This window comes from Microcebus murinus, chromosome 3, assembly GCF_040939455.1.
Source record: "Microcebus murinus isolate Inina chromosome 3, M.murinus_Inina_mat1.0, whole genome shotgun sequence".
NCBI classification, from domain to species: Eukaryota; Metazoa; Chordata; class Mammalia; order Primates; family Cheirogaleidae; genus Microcebus; species Microcebus murinus.
Window position 1 is genome coordinate 99,165,379 of NC_134106.1, and position 22,745 is coordinate 99,188,123.

The 22,745-nt window shown below is 36.4% G+C and overlaps 1 protein-coding gene across 2 annotated transcripts in view; it reads right to left on the reverse strand.

Annotated features, from left to right (window-relative positions):
• Nucleotides 1–5,993: 5,993 nt before the first annotated feature.
• PPARGC1A (PPARG coactivator 1 alpha) overlaps nucleotides 5,994–22,745 on the reverse strand; it is a 628,165-nt gene continuing 611,413 nt past the window's right edge. For both annotated transcript variants that reach the window (XM_012737483.3, XM_012737482.3), the window contains 3 exons: nucleotides 17,170–17,291; nucleotides 16,674–16,825; nucleotides 5,994–9,843 (listed from right to left, as the gene is read on the reverse strand). In XM_012737483.3, coding sequence (XP_012592937.1) covers nucleotides 9,740–9,843; nucleotides 16,674–16,825; nucleotides 17,170–17,291 — 378 coding nt within the window. In that variant the 3' untranslated portion in view covers nucleotides 5,994–9,739. The remainder of the gene's footprint in view (nucleotides 9,844–16,673; nucleotides 16,826–17,169; nucleotides 17,292–22,745) is intronic.

The window sequence follows — 22,745 nt, forward strand, 5'->3', positions numbered from 1 at the left end:
AGATCAAAGTCTATGACCAATGTCCCCTCTTCCCCACTTCATAACCTTAACTGACCTTGTTTTCACTGAGCACGGCCACTGGATAAGAGATGGGGCCCAGGTAATGCAATGTTAGAAATCGAGTCCCCTTTTCCCCTATTACTGGTGCCAGGTGCAGCAAGGACACTACCCCAAAAAGGCCATCCACAAACTAGGACTGAGAGTGTCTCGTAATCAGTGGCCACAGTAATCCTGAGACTCGACTGGAGAGAGATTGGCACTGTCGAGAGAAATCCAGATAAATACATTTGAGAAATCTTAAGAAGATCCTCTATCATGGACAGCGGATGATCAAGCTAGCAGCATAACAATGAAAAAGGAAGCATTTGGTCAGAAGGCGTCTTCTCAATGTACCTATCACTTGTCACATATCCTACCTTTAAGCCAGAAATATTTAAATAGTGCTTGGAAAACCATAAAGAGCTCTTAAATATTAATTGTGTGTGTTATTTAACTCCTCCATAGTAAGGATATACCATCTTAAGCCTCCAAACACATTTCAATGTAGGAATTTACATTTTTTGTAAAGTCAGTTAACAGTGCTTGCAAGTCAGATTGTATACCTTGGGGTCACAGCGCAATGCCATTTCTGCCCATTTAGTATGATATCTCTGACCTCAACCTTCATAGATATTGGTTATACAGCAATTTACTTTCCAGAAAACACAGTATATGTAGATAGGTTCTCAAAATAAGTGTTGTGGTGAGAGTAGCCTACTGCCACTATTAGGAAATACATATTTTGATTTTTCTCTTACTATATTGCCAGCTGGATGTAGAGTATGATCCATGCCTAGTGCCTAGTGTGGTTTCTCGTACAATAGAGGAGTTTAAAAAATGTAGAATGAATAAATGCAATATATGCAGAGCTTGGCTCCAGTCAGATGGTAACAACAAAACTGCACAACCTTTCAATAACCGATTACCTCTCACAGAAAAAAAAAAAGTTTTATTTTGAACATTAATATTTTATTCCAGAGACATTATATATGTTGCACAATAGTTGGGAAAAGTTCGGGGGTCCACTGGACTTTGCCCAAATCTGGGCAGTTATGCAGTTTCCCTAAAACTCCATTTCATCATCTGTATAATGGGAATTGTTGTATACCTATCTCATCCTTTGGTTAGGAGGGTAAATTAAGGAAATTCATGTAAACAACTAAGCAAAGTGACTAGAAGATAGTAAATCCATCATAAATGTTAGCTGATATCACCGTCATCATTGTCATTATCTTTACTGTTTTAATCATAGTCTAAATCTACTGGACTTCCACATGGAGGGCAGCTTTTCATATTTGCTTGCTTACTATGACAGGAAGACTTAACTAGTTTTAAAATAAGGATGTCAATGGAAAAGAGTCAGAGCGAGTCACATAGATACCTGAGGTCGAATTGCTGGGAAACAGAATGACCAGGTGTGTTACTGAGCACTGATTCTAGGGGAAAAAGTCCCCAAGTTGATCAAGTTTCTAAAGGGAGTTGATAAACTAAGTTTGTCGGAGAACAAAAGCAAGTAAATAATGCCTCTAAATCATTGCAGTGCCATGAAGTTACATGTCTCCTCCGTGGTTTCTAGCAGTTATGGCTTTTGAGGCGATTCAAGTTTAACCTTCAAAATGCTAAAAGTCTGTGAAGGCTCCTTGCTGCAAATGGCTACTTTGAGATGGTAAAAGTGAATCAATTGGAAGAAAAAAGGGAGGCCTTCCTCAATGTATCACTGAATGTTGAAAAGCCCTTTTTGCTGTATGCATGGAAAGTCATTTTTTATCATTCCACAAAATTAAAGCTTAAAAGTCTTCCCCCAAAACCTGGCTATGGAAATCCCCATGGGTCTCCCATCAATCTAGCAACCAGACTGTACAGGATTTTAATCAACCCTGCTGGGCAAACACCAGGCTGGTAAAGGCCAGTGGCTTATATATGACACAGAACCGCCCACACACATGGAATCAGTACGTGAGGTTCATTCTCTTCTTCTCAGTTCCACAGCCCTAGGTGCACAATTGCCTCTTTTGTGTATGTAATCTCATGGAATGAGTCGGCACAAAAGGCAAATAAGAAACCATGGGAAATCTTTGCCCAAACCTTGCTTTGTACCTGAAGTTCAAATGTGTTTGGTTAACCTTTTATTTATTCCTTCTCTTTCCTTCAGGTGACTTTTCTGGTCTTAGTCCTTGCCATGCCAGACAGTGGATCAATGGGACCCTGGCACCATGTGACAAAGAAACTCTTATGATCTGTCTATGAATTATTTCATTCATCAGGTGCATGCACTGGTACTGCCTTTGTATGGCACCACCCCTGCACTGGAAATGGAAAAATGTCAACCCAATGCACAGGTACTTCCCACCCTCTAGACATGGAAGCCAAATCATGGATGGCAAACTCCAATTTTTGCTTTCTTTCCAATTGTTTTTCCGTTGGGTAGTCTGAACTGCAATTCAGATGGCTGACCCTGGAAAAGGCAGCTTATTGAGTCAGTACCAGGATGCCTTTCCCAGGAATCCAGATAAGTGGAGGAGAATTAAGCCATGCATTAACACTTGTGATCATTAAGTTCCCTGACATGAAAGTAACACGGCCACATCACACATTGTGTGACCAGTTTACTAACTTACCCTTCCCTAGGAAGCAGAGTAATTAATCATCATTCTGTGAGAGTGTACACATATTCCCGCCAACAAATAAAGAAGTGCTTACAGAGGGCAATGCTTCTAAGCTCTATCAAACATTAGTCATACATTTGATTAAAGGATATAGCGATCAAGCTCAAAAACCTGCCTGATGGTTAAACTAAGAACAAGCACAGCCTCATTTTCTTTTAAGAATTAAGTCTTTCAAGAGCACTGTGAAGCTATGGTAGGAATAAGCAAGGGACCTGGTTGGAAGCAAAGTGAGAAAGCAATGATATGAATGAAGACAGGACTTGATTTTCAACAACACCAAAGTCAATCAAAGGAAAGTACCTGTGAATTTTCTTAAATGGCTTGCTGGAGGGTATTGTGTGGTAACTATATTACTATAGCCACTTTTTTTCATCAATTAGTATTGTTAAAGAGAGGCTTGACTACAGAGTTCCTAACAGCAGCAAAAAATAAATTTCCTCCAATTAAGTAGTCTAATAAGCTATTTAGGATTTTACCACTTAACATTCTTTCCTTCCCATTTAATTTTGGCTTTCACTTGGATGTCATCTTGTTGAAAATCCATCACAGAAAACTATGTGGAAAAAAAGAGATAATGTTGCTAAGTGCCCCTGATGTTCAAAAACGAGCATAAGCACAATATTTTTTTCTAAATCACCCTGGGATTTTTTGTAATAATTCGGCTTCTTCTTACTAGAAATTAATATATGAAAATATATGAAAATGGTCAATATGCAGATTCAAATATCACACTACCTACTTGCCTTCAGTAAGTGCTATATGCATAAATTTGAAACAATACAATATTTTAAGGTTCTTGATTATAATAATGCCTTGGTGTGCATATGTGCATGGATAATTATGTTCATTTAATTTAATCATGAGAATATTACAGGATCATTTGGTTTTCTCCTCTAAAAGTTCTCTCACTTTTTAAAATTAATTAATTCCACTCTGCCCCTTCTAGAAGTCAGCTGATGGTAAGGAATGAGTTTTGAGCTAAAACGAAATATGGCTGCTTCCCATAGGAAATATGGAGAGCAAAAGGTCATGAGAGAAGGTAGTAGCCTCTGGCCCTTAGCACACATCCTAGTCATGGAACAGTGTTAGGCTTTTCAGTAGAACCTGGTCCTCAACATACCCACATTTTATGGTTATTTCTTCCTAGGAGTTTACCAACGCTGAGAATTTGCCCAGAGGCAGTCACCTGATTACAACAGAAGAGACCTGGAGACCAGTCCATGTGACCCCACATTCCACATGCTTGAGTAGAGTGGAATTTCTGAGACTCTGCACAGTTACTGGAATCACATGGAATACATTGAAAGGAACAGGAGGTTGAGGACATTTAACTTAACCATGCACTAGAAGAACAGATAATGCCACAGTAAGTAAAAAAAAAAACAAATCACTCATTTCGAATGGAAGGGACGAAGCATGAAATGAAGGTTATTGCGTATTATCTTTCCCCCACCAAGGAAATCTTATTTCCTCTCTTTCCTTCTCACAGAAAAACTATGTTCTTTTCCCCCCAACATGTTAACAAAGACCAAGGAAAAGAAATAGGCTGCTTTGTGCCCGTCAATAGAATCTATATACCATCTTTTCCCCCAGGGATTAATTCAGCTTTTGATTAAATCTTTCTGAGATTTAAATCATGATATTACAAACCTCCAAGGATCTCCTCTATGAGTTGTGACCTTCTTTATTACTCTCTGCTGTTTGATAAAGTACAAAATTGATTTATAATGGTATATATTGTGTTTGAAAACAAGGACTAACAACTAGAATGGCAAAATATAATATTAAGTATTGTAAACAGTAAGCTTGGTTCAAACATTCTATAATTAATACTGAGTTACAACTATGTAGCTAGTAACACTAGTGTCAAGTGAGTATAATAATGTTATTAGGGCTGTAAATTCTATCCAAAGATTAGCTAAATAACCACACAGAAAAGGGAAAACTGGCAATGTTGAAAAAGAATTTCAACTCAATAACATTGTATGTAGTTTAGACAGATTTAGTTTGGAGGACTTTTGAAATTGAGACAAGCTCCTTTTAAATAAATATTCATATCAAGTGTTCATTTATTTTTGTCAGCTTAATATTGGTTTCAATAATTATTTTGCCATTAGTATCATCAAGGAGGGATGATGTTTTCAAGACAACATGAAATGAGTCCATTATCTCTATCGGGATTTCCCAGTGCCAAACTAGTGGCTGCTACTTCTGCTTCTTAAAATTCCTCCTTTTCTCTCTGCCCTCAAAGGGTAAAAAATTAACCCTCAAATGAAAACTTGCATTATTATAATGTCTCTGCTGGCTCCAGCCAGAAGATTAAAAATACCCTATGGAATTTAAGCATCAGTAGAAGACAAGTGAGGATCTGAGACGTATCTACTGAATGTCAGGAGTGCTTAATATCCACAATTGTAGGTGAATGCAATATCTGGGTGAGATAATGGTAAGTTTTTATTTTCTATTTTGATAGAATAATTGACAAATTTTATGTTAGTATAAAATAGAAATAGAACCGTAGGGAGTACTTCTTGTGTTATTTAGCAGATTTCAATGCACTATTGATAGCTCTTATCGTATTTCCAATATTTACAAATTATTTTTCTCTAGGAGAAGGAAGGGGGGCTGGGATATATTTAGCTACTTTTCCCCAGTGCAGTTTATGTTGAGTCCTGCAATGCAAGTGGTTGGAAGTGGCAACAACCATCTGAAATCTGGCATAGGGGTGGGGGGGGGCGCCCTGGATAATACATTCTGTGTCATTAGGAACATTGTCACCTATCAGGCACACTGGACATCCTGACAGCAAGACTGGTCAGCAGCTACCAGCTCATCTCATATTTAACTGATGACTCACATATGATGGGGGACTGCATTTTGCTACAAGTCTCCAAAAAATATTCAGTCCCTCCAGAGTGGAATTCCTTCTTATACTGAATATTTAGTGGGTTTCTCCCTAGAGGCAATAGCTTGTACTTAAAAATACACATTTTCCAGGGTTAAGTGCAAAAGTAGAGCTAATCCATTTGATAAAATCCCATGCCACTTTTCACCTTCAAACGTTTATTATAGAAATCACCACGTCTGCCTTTTGCCATTTGAAAGAAGACAAGGTAAGACACAGAAGGTTCACGTTACCTTAGAACTGAAATGCATCCATGAATATGGAAAAGCAGGGAGAAAGGGAGAGAGAGCCAGAGAGGAAGTAGAATAATAATAAGCAAGTAATGGGCACTGATCTGAGGAACATGCTAGGAGTTTGGGTACGATAAATAAGAAAAGCAGAAGTAGATTTGAAACATTCGTTTCCCTTTATTAGCTCAGTGAGGCTGATGTGTACTGCACATTAAAAAAAATCACAGGAATTTTCATACAATGAATAAAACCACAACAATACATGAAGAATTGGCAGGTGGAAAAAAGGCCCGGCAAGGGCTCAACTAATCGCTCACTTTCTCTCTTCAGCATAGTTCAACCAACAGTATTACACTTTCACCTACAAATCTTAAAGTAGCTCCATCAAATCAGCAGTTCACATTATTGAAAATGTCTGTCACATAGGTACAAATTTAGAATCATCACATTATATTACATGGCTATTCTAGGTCATCTATAGATCAGGTCTTAGACTACAGTGATTGAAGTTCTCGTTACAGCCATCAAAAAAGGACACATAATCATTACCTACTGTAAGCTCACGTCTAAAGGCATGAAAAGGTTTCCTTTTTTCAACTGACCCGAACATCATACCCCAATAGTGCAAATTCCCTCTCTGCTGCTTTGAATGTTGACAGCCCAACCATTGTTCTTGGAGTCGTTTAGCAAAAATTGATTTTGTTGCACTGGAAGAGTTATTTGGCTACATCTCTTTTAAAAAAAAAACAAAAACCATATTTCTAAAGCACCAGTTCAGTTACCAAAATTGTAGATGTGGTACTTACCACAGCATGAAGGCAATGGCCCACGGTCATCTAAAAATCCTACAGATCTATGCTGAAATTTGCCTCCAGTGATGATGGGGTGTATGTGTTTATTCGAAATATTCTCTCCCACAAAAACCAAAAATAAAACTAAAGAGGACACAGTTTACATTTTGATGGGCTACCCACAGTGTCTGCATACGATACAAAAGCTCCACTAATTTTGGATGCAATTTGAAGTCCACTGAGGAAAATTATCTTCATGGTAACAATATTTGTCAGGCCAGAGGGGGGATAAATTAATCCTCAACATGATATCTGTGGTATTGTCTTTTGATAAGTAAGAAAAGAAACCAAGTGTTCCACTCATGTCAACGATCCAGGGCAAAAAGGAGAATGTATTTAAAATTGGATCACAAAAATTTAAAGGCAAAATAGAGAACGCACTGGTCCTTGAACACATAATAGGATTTACTAAATATTGATTTCTTAAAAATAATTTATTGCTCTTAATAGTCTTTTTATTATTATTCTACAACAGAAGATACTCAAAATTCAGAAAGAAAGACTGTAAACTTTAGTTTGGCGTTCACACAGAGTTAAAATACCTGCATTTAACCTACAGAACAACAAGAATTAGGCGGATTAAAGATGTGTTACTGTTGTAACGCAGAACCTGTGAACAAGTTCTTTTATTTCATAGTATTTTTATTGCTTTCTATCTACTTAGAAATAAGAAGCCAAAAAATCAAGCAAGCATCCGACAGGACAGACAGTGGATTCAGTCAGAACACAATATGCTGGTGATAAATGAATGCAGCTATCAAAATTAGCTGCATTGGCCTGGGGGTGAAATCCATCTTATAAGATCGTGTAGGGTGAGAGAAAGGAAAAGAACAATTAAGTAGTAGGGATAACATGTCTCCCAAAAAAGTCATGTCAGACAAACAGTAATCAAATCTCAATTTAGAAACTTGAATACACACTCCAAACTTTACTGAATTCCATTCCCGGGACTCCACACTCAGATGAAATCCTGATGCTCAAAATGGAAGTTTTTCTGAAGTTTTTATTGAATTTAGCAGAAGCAATGTCATCAAGAACAACATCATGGTCACGTCAGAGGCCATGCTAGTGCAAGTAGAAACACTGCTTCTGCAAAAGCTGAATTTCCCAAATGAAGCACTTACACTCCAACCTGACAATTGTCATGCATCCTAGGTAGAAAATTTCCACTGGCTTTATTATTTTCATCATCTCATAATTTATAATAAATAGGCTATCTGCAACTGATAAATATGTCTCTTTAGTAAACAAAGGAATGAAATATCAGTATTTATACAGGATGCATAACTGTAAAAAATACAGATAAATACCATCATCATACTCTGCCAAGGGAAAGAGATACTGGCTTCAAAGATAGTCTTCAGACACACATTAATTATTGTAAAAATCATACTGTAATTATTACCTCAGCATTTTGTATCAAATTAAAATCACAAAAATTAAAACAAAACAGCATTTTAAAAAGATTTTTGACCTCTAGTTTCAAAACTACTGTTGATAGAGAAAATAAAAACATTTCTTAATGGTTACCCATTGAGACTTTACATAAAATCATGATATCGTCTAGAAAAATTTTAGATGAGAAAATTTCATTCCCCTAACAAATCCAGTGTATAAAACTTCAAAGAAAAACAAGCAACAAGAAAATGTGGAAAAATATCGCAGAAGTGGTTAATACCTTTAGGGACTAGGATATTTCTTGACAAGATGCTTAGATCGAAGCTCACCTAAGAAGAGATGGATGTGCGTAAAGCATCATTTTGTTGTTGTTGCACTCAACAGACACACACACTGTCTTGTTTTTTTTTTACAATCAAATATATATAAGCAGTAAGTTCAGCTTCTAAATATGTTAGTGTACAATAATTGTTTCACCTCATAATTACATTTGAATATTCTTGATTAAGAAAAATTTAGCAGTTTTGAAAAGAAGGCTGCATTTACAGTGCATAGCTGTAACAAAAAAAGAACATTGTTGTATAGTATATACATAAAATAAAAATACTCCATTTAACATCTGTAAATACTTAACTACATCAGAGAATGTAGCAATTACACTATATGAACACATCCCAGAGAGTTCTACCCAACTCTCATTAGTAATGTAACACCATGTCCGCTCTTCAGAAAGAACCGCTGAACAAGCTGCACGCTTGACCATTGACAAGGCTTTTGAAATTTGCAGTGGAAGATCAACATTTTGGACATTTACATGGGTGTCAGGATAAAGGACGAACTACAGAAACTTCAAAATGTTAGGAAAGTTTAGCATTCTGGTGCCCGCAAGTATCCTCTCCCACCCAGATTCCATGGCAAATGGAAAAAGAAAAAAAGAAAAAAGAGAGAGAGAGAGGATATTAGTTCTATGGAACCTGTGGTTTCTTCAGGATTGTCATATAATCACTACGTTACGAGAGAAAGCTTGCATCGAGTTGATTTTGCACTTTCTTACAGAACAGAGTACGGAGGCTGATGCCCGACATCAGCGGCTGTCGTTTTAGGGCGGTTTGTGGTTGGTTGGTTAGTTTTCTTTCCTTTTTAATTTATATATATATATATATTTTTTTTTCCTTTTGAATAGAATATGAACATTTTGAAGTTCTAGGTTTTAAGTGTGTCTTCATGGAACTGCTGCCATTTGAAGTGGTTTTGCCCTTGCACATTCTGGTCAGGTGCTTCCAGTCCCCACGTGCACACACATATACTTCCCCTAAACCAGGCTTGCACACGCACATGTGCACAGACACACACACACACAAGCACACACACACACACTCCAAGAGACTCCAGGGAAAGCAAAGCTGACACCCATGAATAAACATGTGCTTACTGGATATCATTCTGTCTCTTGCCTCTTCAGCAGCTGTGTTCATGTAAACCATTGTTATTGTTGTTGTTGTATTGTTGTTGTTTTGTTTTGCTTTTGTACAGAGAGTGTAAAGTAAGGAGAAATTCCTAAGTATGACTTGCAATATAGTCTGTTAGGGAAGGACGCGCTGTCCCGTGAGGTATTCACCATCCCTCTGTCATCCTCAGCCAGGGAACATGTTACCTGCGCAAGCTTCTTTGAGCTTCTTTCAGTAAACTATCAAAATCCAGAGAGTCATACTTGCTCTTGGTGGAAGCAGGGTCAAAGTCATCTGAGTTTGAATCTGAAACAAACCCAAGGCAGTTTAGATGCACACTTTGCTGATGAACATTGACTCAATCATTCCTATTCAAGTTTATCTGACTCATAACAACTTATCCAATCAATAGACTTGAAAAAAAAAAAAAAAGAATGTCCAGATTTTATTGGATATATACAGATGTACAGGCAGAGCATAGGGAGTAGTGAGATTTCAAAAACACTCACCTATTGACTCATTTTCGTTTAAACACTCCTGAGAGGTAGGCAGAGCAGACATTAATGTCTGTTTTATAGATATCCACCCTGCCCTTGGCCTGGAGTGTCAGATGACTTGCCCACGGTTCCTCAATAACTCAGATGCACAGGTAAGAGTAAAAGCGGCAACTAATTTTCCTATTCAATGGGATTAATTTCATTGAGCACAAAATCCAGTTGAGTAGGAGAGAGAATCATCAGAACTTTTCCTAATCTCCAAACTGCTGCTTTCCTTTGAGCCAGGAGGGGCATATGATCCTGTCATCTACTCCAGTACCTCCAGGGAACTTAGCAAGAGTGGTACAAACTCTCCCCGTATTGGAAGGTCAAGGGAAATGCTTCACATCCCAAGAGTATAAATTCAGAGGGGGGAAAAAATATGTAGGTATAAATAAAGCCCTGCTCTTTCTAATACCCTTAAACTAGGGCAGGTCAGCCTTTGTGCCAAGTTTCACATGCTACTTCAAATAGCCCTTAACAAAATAGATTATGTTTTAGTAATATTGAATGCAAAGTGCCATTCTGTTAAATATTTCTGATTTTTCTCCTTTGACACCTAAGGAAAAGTCAGATATTTCTGCTGGTCTTGCAAGTGAGAAAGGAGAGCTTTCAAATATAATATAAAGCCTCTTACAAAATACGTTCAATCTTTTAAAAAATTATTTGAAGGGAAAATAAAACTATTCTGGAAAATATTAACAATCCTGCTAAAATATAAGCATTCCCCTTATTTTTCTCACAGTAAGTTGCAAAATAGAAATTCTCAAAGTGACAAAAGACTGTAATACTGTTAATTACACGGAGTCATAATCGTTGCCCTCACAAGTTGTTTTGCTGAAGAGACTTCAATGCCCCAAGCTCCAGCCTGACTCCTCTCTTCCTTGAGCTTCACTCTACCTTCAGATTCTTAGATTTACAGACAATTAAATATCTTTACTTATTTTTTTCACTCATTCTTAGCATTCCTTGCCTTTACTGACTTTATTTCAGCAAGTTTTTCTAGGTAAGAAGGACAAGAAAAATTACAGTCGTAGATATAAAAAAATGGGGACAAAATGGTCAATCTTTCCTTGATAACACCTTAAATAGCCAATTCTTAAATTACACTGGCTTCGACCCTTCTCTTCTTAGCCTAATGAATGTTTTGCATGTATTACTATGGCCTCATGAGCAGCTACTCTTCAAATCAAAATCATTTTTGTAGAGACAAAAAAAGTATAGATTATTGCTAGAGATTAGCCTGAAATCAGAATTCCACTTTGATTGGAGATCAAGATGGAAGATTCTCCCACCAATGGAGTCTGTGTGATAAAAGTCAGCCTAGAACCATCAAGAACATATATATGTAATTTACTTTCTCTGGGAGAAGATTTTAAGGATATTTTACATTTCCTAACTTTTTATTATTCTAAGTGAAGCACAGAAGTTCAGTGTTTCTGTATTTTGCCTGGAAAATATTAAAAATAATGCAAAACAATAGTTCTCAAGACTTTCTTCCCTGTGAAATATACTGTTTACATGCATGCTTACTTATACAAACATACCATGGTACCGAGTAGGCAACCAAAAAAGTCTTTTGTGTTGCATTAGATATAATGTGGTTACATGGACTTTCTGAGGCAATAATATCCATTCTACTCTCTCACTAATGAAAGGATACTGAAACACAGTAAGATATCATAAAATTTTTATAGAAATATCTCAAAAAAGCCACTCTATTTTTCAAATCAAATTGTCATAATGATACTGCATTAATAGAAACAAAACACATCACATTTGTATTCTGAGCACCTGGAAAATTGTTGGCACAAAGTAGGTACTCAAATTAACATGTGTTGGATGAAAGTATTAAACACCAGAATATTATTAAAACTGTCATTAAAAATATTTGTATTGCGATCTGGGAATGATTTGCCAATGAATGGCAACAGGATATGTAAATTAAGTATATGTTCAAAATGCTGATAAAGTATTAAAATAATAAATTTTTTCAGTTAATAAAAATTAGTGAGAATGTGTCATTTACTTCATTTTTATATATTTAAGTTCCTAATCAAAATTATTGCATTCAAAATACTTAACTATCTTTCTGTTCTGATCCTATAATCCTACCTTAATTTCTGTCTTTCTTCTTTAATATTTTGTTGTTGAGGTCCTTTATAAAAATCCATTTGCTTATATGACAATAAATAGAAAGACATAGACTATAGATTCACAGAAACCAGGACTTAACTCCTGGCTTTGCCGTTAACCATGATCAAGTCATTTTAAACTCTCAGTCTTATTAAACTTGCTCATAAATAGTAGCTAGAATCATCATGTTTTACTCTAATAATATTGTAGAAACCATGAACTAGTTTCCATAGAGAAATTGGATATGTGAGCTAACTTAATTTGGGGGAGCAAATAAAAACAGAAAACAAAATTCGTTAAATTTATCTATTAGTAAAATGAAGTGACAGGTCAATTCACTGTCTTGGTAAAATTAATCTGTGTCACATCATTTATGCTTTACTCTTTTTTTTTAATTTTAGCGTATTACGGGGGTACAAGTGTTAAAGTTACTTATATTGCACATGCCCCCCTCCCCCCTCGAGTAAGAACTTCAAGCATGTCCATCCCCCAAATGCTGCACATCTTGCTCCTTGTGGTTGTATACACCCATCCCCCCTCCCCCCTCCCACCCTCCCGACACCCGATAAATGTTACTCCTATATGTCCACTTAGGTGTTGATCTGTTAATACCAATTTGCTGGTGAGTACATGTGGTGCTGGTTTTTCCATTCTTGAGATACTTCACTTAGTAGAATGGTTCTAGCTGTATCCAGGAATATACAAGAGGTGCTATATCACCGTTGTTTCTTAAAGCTGAATAGTATTCCATAGTATACATATACCACATTTTATTAATCCACTCATGAATTGATGGGCACTTGGGTTGTTTCCACAGCTTTGCAATTGTGAATTATGCTCTATAAACATTCGAGTGCAGGTATCTTTTTCATAAAGTGACTTTTGATCTTTTGGGTAGATGCTTTACTCTTGACATACATGTATACCTCAAATCCCTCAATGAAACCAGTGTATTCTCAAGCTCACCAGATTTAGTGTCCTTGCATGCCCTGAAACATTAATGTGAACTCTTCAGGGAACAAATACAGGATACATGAGAAATTTGTTAGTGTCCAAAGCTGGCCCTACAGTTGATTATTCTATTTTATTTAATTTTTTTTATTTCAAAATATTAAGGGGGTACAAATGTTTTTGTTACATGAATAGCTTTTGATAATTCTTAAGTCAGGGCTATAAGCATACCCATCACCCAAATAGTTGATTCTTTTATTTAAAAATAACTTTAAAATTTTATTAGTAACTTCTCAGTACCATTATTTTAAATTACGATCATAGACACTATTTAATAAGAACCTATGTTCTGCCAGACACTGTGCCAACAACTTCACAAACATTTAATCTTCAAAAAACAAGATCAAGTATTTCACAAATGAAGAACCTAAACCTGAAGGAGAAGTTGGACTGTTTGCCCAAGGTCCATGGTAAGCCAGGTTTCAAACCCAGGTCTGCAGGATTCCAAAGCCAGGGCTCTTTTGACTACACTGTATCTACTCTCAGAAAAAACAACCTCCTATGCCATTATAGAGCTCGAGGGGATTGGAAAAGCCCATGCTACTACCATGCACATCAAATACACTTTTCAGCAAATACAGAGTGAGCTTAGCAATGGCAAAGTTTCTATTGCTGCTGGCTAGGCAGGCAGATAACAAGAGAGGAAGCATTCTTCTTAGATATATTTCAGGGAGGCTCCGGTTCAATTTGGAAATACCATCTAATCCTCCCTCTACCAGTGATGAATCGTGATCTAAAGGCCCCTCTAGGTAGCTTATTTTAAACTGTAGATGTTTTGAGAGACTAGAAACACCCTGGCCTTCATCACCGAAGAAAATAAGTCAAATCAACTCAAGACTTCAATCTGTCTTGACTGTTTTTATCAGCCGACATTTGAACAAATGACTTGCCACGTTTTATATTTTCATCCCTGGGCCTCTGTCTTTCTACCAGTCAGCTGCCTCTCCCCTGCTTCTCACTATCTATTTAGCGTGTGGAGTGAATTATAGCATATTCCCTCTGAACAATCCACACCACCTGTATCAATTACTCTAGGAAGACATCACTTCATTGGAAAGAATGAAAAAAAAAAACAAACCTGTATTTGGTATTCATTTCTTTATTTATACCAAGCAAGAGCAAGTACAAACAGATATCTAATAATGCTGAGGAATAAATGTCTATGTTAACCTTATGATTACTGTTATAAGTGAATTTAAGATAATTATGTCATATATATAAGACATTTGCCACTTTCCTTTGTTCCTTTCTCAAATATCTTAAAGGCTTACAATACACATACTAGGTAGGGAATGTCATGTTAAGGAACACAATTAAAATTGGAAAGGAAATTAAGATGTTCATTGTACCATTATTTATAACTTCAAAAAGGTAAAAATTGAATAAATGTTTAGCTATAATGGAATGACTAAATATAATGGTACTATTCACCCAACAAAATACTGTGCAATCCTCGAATGTTTATAGCAGCACAATTCATAATTGCAAGGCTGTGGAAACAGCCCAAGTGTCCATCAATCTAAGAATGGATTAATAAAATGTGGTATATGTATACCATGGAGTACTATTCAGCTCTAAGAAACAACGGTGATATAGCACATCTTATATTTTCCTGGTTAGAACTGGAACCCATACTACTAAGTGAAGTATCCCAAGATGGAAAAACAAGCACCACATATACTCACCAGAAAACTGGTATTAGCTGAGTAGCACCTAAGTGGACACATAGGTACTACAGTAACAGGGTATTGGGGAGGGGGGAGGGGAGAGGGGGACGGGTATATACATGCATAATGAGTGACATGTGCACCATCTGAGGGATGGTCATGCTGGAGAATCAGACTTGTGGGGGGAGGGGGGAAAGGGCATTTATTGAAACCTTAAAATCTGTACCCCCATAATATGCCAAAATTAAAAAAAATACTGTGCAACCATTAAAATATGTTGATAAATTATTTTTAATCATGTGAATCACAGTAAGACATGAATTTATATGTTAATTGAAAAAAGTAGAATTTGAAAGTTTTGTATATATATTAATATATATGTATACACACATCTATATAACCTTAACAATAAAAAATAAGACATTCTGAGATGAAATACTGGAAGGCAAATTATTCAGTTGGTAATAATGATCATCTCTGGATGACAGGCTAATAAAAATTCTTCTTAATTTTTTTTTATATTTTCTAAATTTTACCCTTTGAGTCTATACAGTTTTGTAACCAAAAAACACCATAATTTTTGTATGCTTCAGTTTCCTTATCTGTGAAATAAGGATGATAATAATAATACCCACCTTCTAGGATGTTTCTGGTAACTGACTGAGAAAATGGTTACAAAGCTCCTGGCACAGTGCCTATCATATGCAAGCACTCAGCAAATAATAGGGGTTTTTTTCTATTTTGTTTTAAAGAAAGTATAGTGTGATTTAGCATATGAAATTTTATTTTACCCTCTCGTGTTATAATTTATAGACAATGATATTTCTAAGATTTTGTGAAATAATAAGGAAAAAAAGCAAGACTTTTACATATTCTATTCCATAAAACAATGATAGTGATGCTATGGTTTGTACAAAAGGATTCAGGGTAGGCACAGAAAGCAAAAGCAGATTACAAACACACATACACACACACACATGCCATAAAAACATGTAGATAACCATAATATTCATACACATAAATACTACACGTGCATACACAAAATATAATACAATACATATATAAAACAAATGTGTTGACACACATACCATCTACACACATACACGTGCACACAACACACAATACCACAAACAATACACACACAAATCATAAATACAAGCAGACACACACAATATCCACACGCAACACATGTACACATGAAAGACAATACCACACACATACACAAAACATACACAGTGATAAACACAATATCCATACACAAAACACATATGCACACATGAAACACATACATACAATACACACAAATCACGAACACATGTAGATACAACATCCACATACATACAACAAACACAAAATATAAAAGTTCAAATGTACACACATACACACAAAAAACATATGCATAGACACATACAATATCCACACACACAGAACACAGACTAATCATAAACACGTATATATACACAATATCCACATACACACTTATGACACATACATACACAAAATACAACACATATACACACACGCACGCACACATAAATGGTGTAGAACTGTAGAATTTTAGCACCTAGGCAGACAGCACAAAGAATTAATTTATGCCCTTTATTGCCAAAACCTGAGCCCCTTTCTTCTGAAACTGTCTCATACATTAAAAAAAAATCTGTATTCAAATAGTCCCCTCTAGTAAAATAAAGTGATGGCCCAACCCACGTTGCCTACGGATTATGTTTGCTCCCATTTTGAGTTCTACATTATGGATTCCTCATTCCACGTACAATAAAATCCATACCTAGGTCTGCATAGTTAGACTTGAAAAATTGCTTGCGTCCACAAAAGTACAGCTCGAAATCAGTTTCGTTCGACCTGCGCAAAGTGTATCCATTTTCAAGAGCAGCAAAAGCATCACAGGTATAACGGTAGGTAATGAAACCATAGCTGTCTCTGCAAGGGACAAAGAAGAGAAGTTCGAAGCTGGTTAAAAGCATTAGCATATAGGACTGTAACCCTTTCTACTTTGGGAGACTTCGCTGGTGCCAACGTCTGAGCCACTGCATCCATTTATCAGTGTGATTGTCCTGTCAAGCAGCTAAATACTTATTTCTGGGACAGGAAATCTCAACTAGAAAGATTAATAAATAGGGATGAAAGAAAATAAATAAGGTTCTGAACTCAACATGTCATCTGTCAAAGCACTTACACTGGCAACTCCCATCCCGGTAATCTTATGGCCATAATTTTTTACATACGTCAGCTTCTAAACAAGAAATAATCTTGAAGATTCTCACCCATCATCCCGTAGATTTACTGTGCACTCCTCAATTTCACCAAAAACTTCAAAACGGTCCCTCAGTTCTGTCCGTGTTGTGTCAGGTCTGATTTTACCAACATAAATCACTCGGCGTTCTTCCTGTGAGGGGGGAAGGAAGAAGAGACTTTTGCTAGCTCTGGAGCTGGGAAGGAAGTTGAATCTCTAGAACTATTCATGAATGTACAATCATGCAAAATGAGAACTCACAGAGGATGCCAATTAGAGCAAAACAGACTACAACTGAAGGAAAGACGACATTTGGGCCAAGTGCTACTTCCCATTGCCTCAGTAGCCTTCTCTCCTTGCTCACATGCATTCTTTCCTGCACCTCTACTCTTTTTCATCTTTCTTATCCACCTCTATTCTTCACTCAGATAAACTCTTACATGTTAGAAAAGAAATCCGGGCAAAGTAATCTCTTTTTTAATCCCTGAATAGATGAACAATATCTATTAAATATTTGAACACTTGTGACTTGATTATTAATCTTCAAAATTGGTATGAAAATGACCTGGCTTTCAAAACTATTTAATTTCTTATTAACTCAGAATCCTAATAATGAGATGTACAAATTCTGACATCCTCAAAAGAGTGGTTCTTAAAAAACTCTAGTACAAATAAAAATTACTTAGGGTGCTGGTTAAAAATGCAAAGTATTTGGGTTTATCCAACTTGCACTAAAATAAAATTGGAAGACAAGGTTCAACAACTTTCATTTTTTAACAAGCACACCCCAGTGATTCTAATGCAGGTGGTCCAAAGACAATAATTTAAGAATACAGTCTTAAAATGTAGGTCATTTTAAGCCATGGGTCTCTGAAGAATAAGAGCTAAATAAAAGAGGCTATAAATTTCACTTTGCCAATAAAGCTAGTCTTATTTTAAGAACAGAATAGAGGGGTGTGGCCTAATTTTCACAAGTGGAGTCAATAGCATCATAATCGGAAAGTCATGGGCACTTTATAACTTACAAAATATGGGAAGAATATTTTATAGCCTGAGGATAGGTTCCTTTTTTAAAAACAGGAATGTTTTCTTAATGTAAGAAGCAACCTTGTATCTGTGTTCCAAGAAGACAAGGCTAAAGGTGATGATGTCTCTCAAAATTGAGGAAAGGTTTTTAAAGAACATAAGAAGTTAATATAAAGAATGCACTGACCAACGAGTATGGATGCCTACCAAGGACAAACAAGAATGAAATGAATTTAAGGTTTGAAAGATTTAAGTCAGATTGAAGCAAGCACTAGAAAACAGAAGAATAAGGTACAGGTTTGGCTTGCCCAAGAGTTTTCTCTGGATGTACTAAGAGTCCTTGGTCTTGGATGATATAAAAAGCAAATTAGGCTGAAGACAAAATGATGCTCTGTGTTATTTACTGAACATCTTTCTTTATCATAGGCTCAGTATTTAACAAGGGACCCAGGAAAGAGTAAGCACTCAATAAGCACTTGTGAAATGTAACCCAACAATTCACAGACTCTGTATCTTCCTAGGTGATCTGGTCACCTACGCCTGCTCTTCTTTTACCACATGCAACACTCCTGTCTCTATTTTCATCAGGGAAGTAAGTTCCTCTTAGCTTCAGACTCAGAAAACCAGCTATCTACTTGACATCTCAGTTTGGCTGTGCCTTAGGCACCTCCAACTATACTAACCTTACCCAAACCGAACCCTCCTGTTTCACCCTCTTCCCGGCAGATCCGTTTCCTATGCTCTTTTATCAGTGAAGTGAACACTATCTTGCCAGTTATCCACGCACTCAGGTTTTTGTCCTGAATAACTTGCTAGGCAGTGTTCACTTCACTGATACAACGACATTGGGAAAAAAACAGCCTCCCTCTTGGTCCTCTTCACATATCCAATTATTCATTAAATCCTGATGATTTTTACCTCCTAAATCTTCTCTTTGTTCTGTCTCCTTTATTCCATCTTTCCTAAGCCACCTTTCCAAGCTGCCAGCTCTTTCTGGACTAGTATAACTGTCTCTTAATTTGCATCCCGTGTTCTTGTTTATCCTCCTCCAATCTATTCTTTCACTGAAATCACAATGATCTTTGCTGAGAAAAAACAAGAATCCAATCATGTCAATTACCATCTAACGCATTTAAATGGCTTTGTATAACTTTCGACTAAAGACCATAATCATTAAAAAGACCTAGATGGCCCTGCGTGGTCTGGAATTGTCTTCATCAAGGGCTTTATCTCCTAGTTTCATTATTTCCTTGGCTCTATTTTCCAGCCATACTGATCTTCTATCAGTCCCCAGTATAGACTGTGCTCCTTTCTCCACAAGGCCTTTGCACACACTGTTCCCCTGCTACCTGGAACATACTATTCACTACACCCCTTCAAGTCTCTCTCTTTCTCTCTCTCTTGCACACACACACAATCTACATTAAACTCAACAATCATTTTCTTTCTGAGACTTGAAAAGAGATCAAACATCCTATTAGCTGCCCTTATAGAAAACTCTATTTCTCCTTTGTAGGTCTACACTTAATTGTAATTAATGGTTTATTCATTGTTCAATGTCTTCCTCTCCAGCACAATGGAAGATTCATGAAAGTAGAGACCCTATCTGTCCTAGTCACTACTGAGGGTAACTGAAATATCACAGAGTCTTGAATATTTATTGTAAAAACAATCCATTGCTAATCAATCCTTTTTAACACTTAACCCTGTGCCTTTCTTTACATCAAGGATGCCTAAGTGTGGTTCTTATTCTCTGAGACTCTCCATGCAAAAGAGAATGAAACTTGGGTTTGGTACTTTACCAAAGGAAAAACCTTGCTCAAGTAGCTTAGCTGAGTGAATTAACAAAGCTTTGCATGATTTGTTTTCACAGGCTTAAATGTAAGAGGTAGGGAGTAGCTACGTGTTTGCAGGACTCTCACTCACAAAAATCACCTATGAAAATCAGAGATGGGACTCCATTGAAAAAGCTGGTAACACACAACTCCTCTGACAATAGCTATTGGGCCTAAATAACTGACCAGTCGAAGCACAGCAAACGGAGCAGGCTGCCTGACTGGCTTCCATGCAGATTACATGTCTCAGTTGCAGACTGTAATTGTGTTGTTACAAAGCACCCAGCACAACCCGGCAGTCGATAAGTGCAAATAGACGAGGCACAGGCTGCAGCAGCCTAGTCACACAGTTTAGCAAGGGAATCACAACACTGCATTCCATTCTATTTCCAAATCCAGCTCTAGCCAAACAGCCGAATGTGATGGGACTGTTATCCAAACTTAAACTTCCTGGCGCCTGCCTGCATGGGTGTTATGGATTTTATTTTTTTAATAGACTTTTAGGAAAGTTACTACTGTATAGAGAGAAAGGCGGGGAAATGCAGAAGAGAGAGAAAGAAATTGAGCAAAGAAATTGCTTGACTACCATTATGGGAATACACACAGCCTACGTATTCAAGGAAATTTGAAGTTAAAGCTAAAATCGACCATATGTACGCCCATATGCAGACATATTGGGATAGTCTCTGAATTGCAGCTTTACACCAAGTTGTATGCAACAATGATCCCACATAAAAGATAAACCAGAGGACCTTTTATACCGGATACTGATACATTCTGCAGTAAAAAAATAAAAGGCAAAACTTAGAGCGGAAAAACAGGAGACCAAAGAGCTGCTCCATAATCACTCACATTACCTATTTGTCTATCATTTCCTTTTAGGAAACACAGGAATGGGACCATGCCTTGCTACCTTGCAAAGATCAGAAATTGAATACATGTTGAAATTCTCATTTGAGAAAATTATTGAAGTGCTTGATTTTCCTAACACTAAAAATGAAAATAAAAAGCATCCCAACGTCTAGAAAGCAAAGACAAAAAAATCTTTCTAAGATTGGCCAACATGTCTAGCAAAGAACTGATTCTTTTAAACATGTTGCAGTTGTATTAGACAGATGAATAGATTTCATATCTTTAAAAAAAACCTTAACATTTGCAGCCAATTTTTCAAGACATTAATTTCTAAACAGGAGATGAAAGGAAAAGAAATCAAAATGCTTAATAACATTTCCAACTTCTTAAAGGCTTGGAGGAACTCTAAACCTTTGGAAACAGCTCCTTGAAAAATGATTTTCAGACCAGTTTTCACTGTTGAGGAGGATGGCACATTTATCAAATAACTTTTAGCTTCAATTTTCACAAAAGCTAGTTTGCTGATGGGGTGGATAATAAAATTCAAGATTTATGTTGCATTAACAGCTATAGTAAATCCTCATTATACCAAAACACAGGGGATAAATTAAAAAAAAAAAAAAACTGACTGAATTAACTGACTCTGCATTACCAAAATCTTTATCTACTAGAGTACAGAGCTTCCCACTTAGCAGAGGAAAACATAAAATGGTTGTTTCCCATCAAATAATAAGCTACTCCTGGTAAAAGGGGTTCGACTAAGAAAAAGACAGAAAATGGTAGCAATATTAACATTTATTGAACTCTACCCTATGCCAAGTATTATGTTTGGTGCTTCTTTATGGGTCCTCTCTCTAAAATGTCCTGCAATGCTAGGTAACAAGGAAGAGCCTAATATAATTTGCATTTTGGTTCCCTCTATATCTCCAAGTCAGAATAATGTAAAAATTCCTCCTCCTACTAGCTAAGGAAACTGTATATCAATTTCGGCAATGGAAGATTTATGTTCATTTCCAGATTAGCTACAATCTAACTTCCTCCGAAGTTCCAAAGATATAAAAACAACGGGAATGAGTGAATGATATACCTATGTGCTCCTACACATAGAAAAGGTGAGAGAAGTGGAGGGCCATGGAAAGGTACCAATGGCCAGAAAGATATATTAATATCAAAACTCTAAAAAATGCTAAAAATGTTTTTTTTTCTTGCCCTTAATATTGATTATTCTTATCTAATTTAGTAGGCATTCGATATGTGCCTACTGCTAGGGGGTGTTCTTAGGGAAGAAACAAAATTATAGCATTAAATTTCCCAAAGTTACCCCCATCGAAGCACCACCACCCAGGAACGTTCCTGCTTAGCGTGTAAGGCTGGTTAACGTGAACAAATCCAGGCTAGTCTTCTTAAGAACTAAAAGGCAAATAAAAGCTAAAATGCAAGCAAACATATTGATAAGCCAGAAAACTATAGACTAAGTATGCATAACTCCTATTTTTAAAGCATCATTGACATATAATTGATATACAAAATTTGCTCATTTTTAATGTATACATTTTGATGAGTTTGGACATATTCATACACCTTCCTAGGATACTATCATACAATCAAGCTGATCAAGGTACTTCATGTATCCATCACCTCCAAAAATTTCCTTGTGTTCTTTTCTGTTTTTTTTCCTGTTCCTTTTTTCTCTCTCTGTATGTGTGTATGTGTGTGTGTGTGTGTGTGTGTATAAGAACAATTAACATGCGATCTGTCCTCTTAACATAATTTAAAGTGCAAAATACCATATTATTAACTATAAGTACTATGTTATACAGTAGATCTCTAGAACTTACTCATCTTGCCATGAAACTTAATATTTCTAAATATTGAACTTAGAGTCCTAATATAA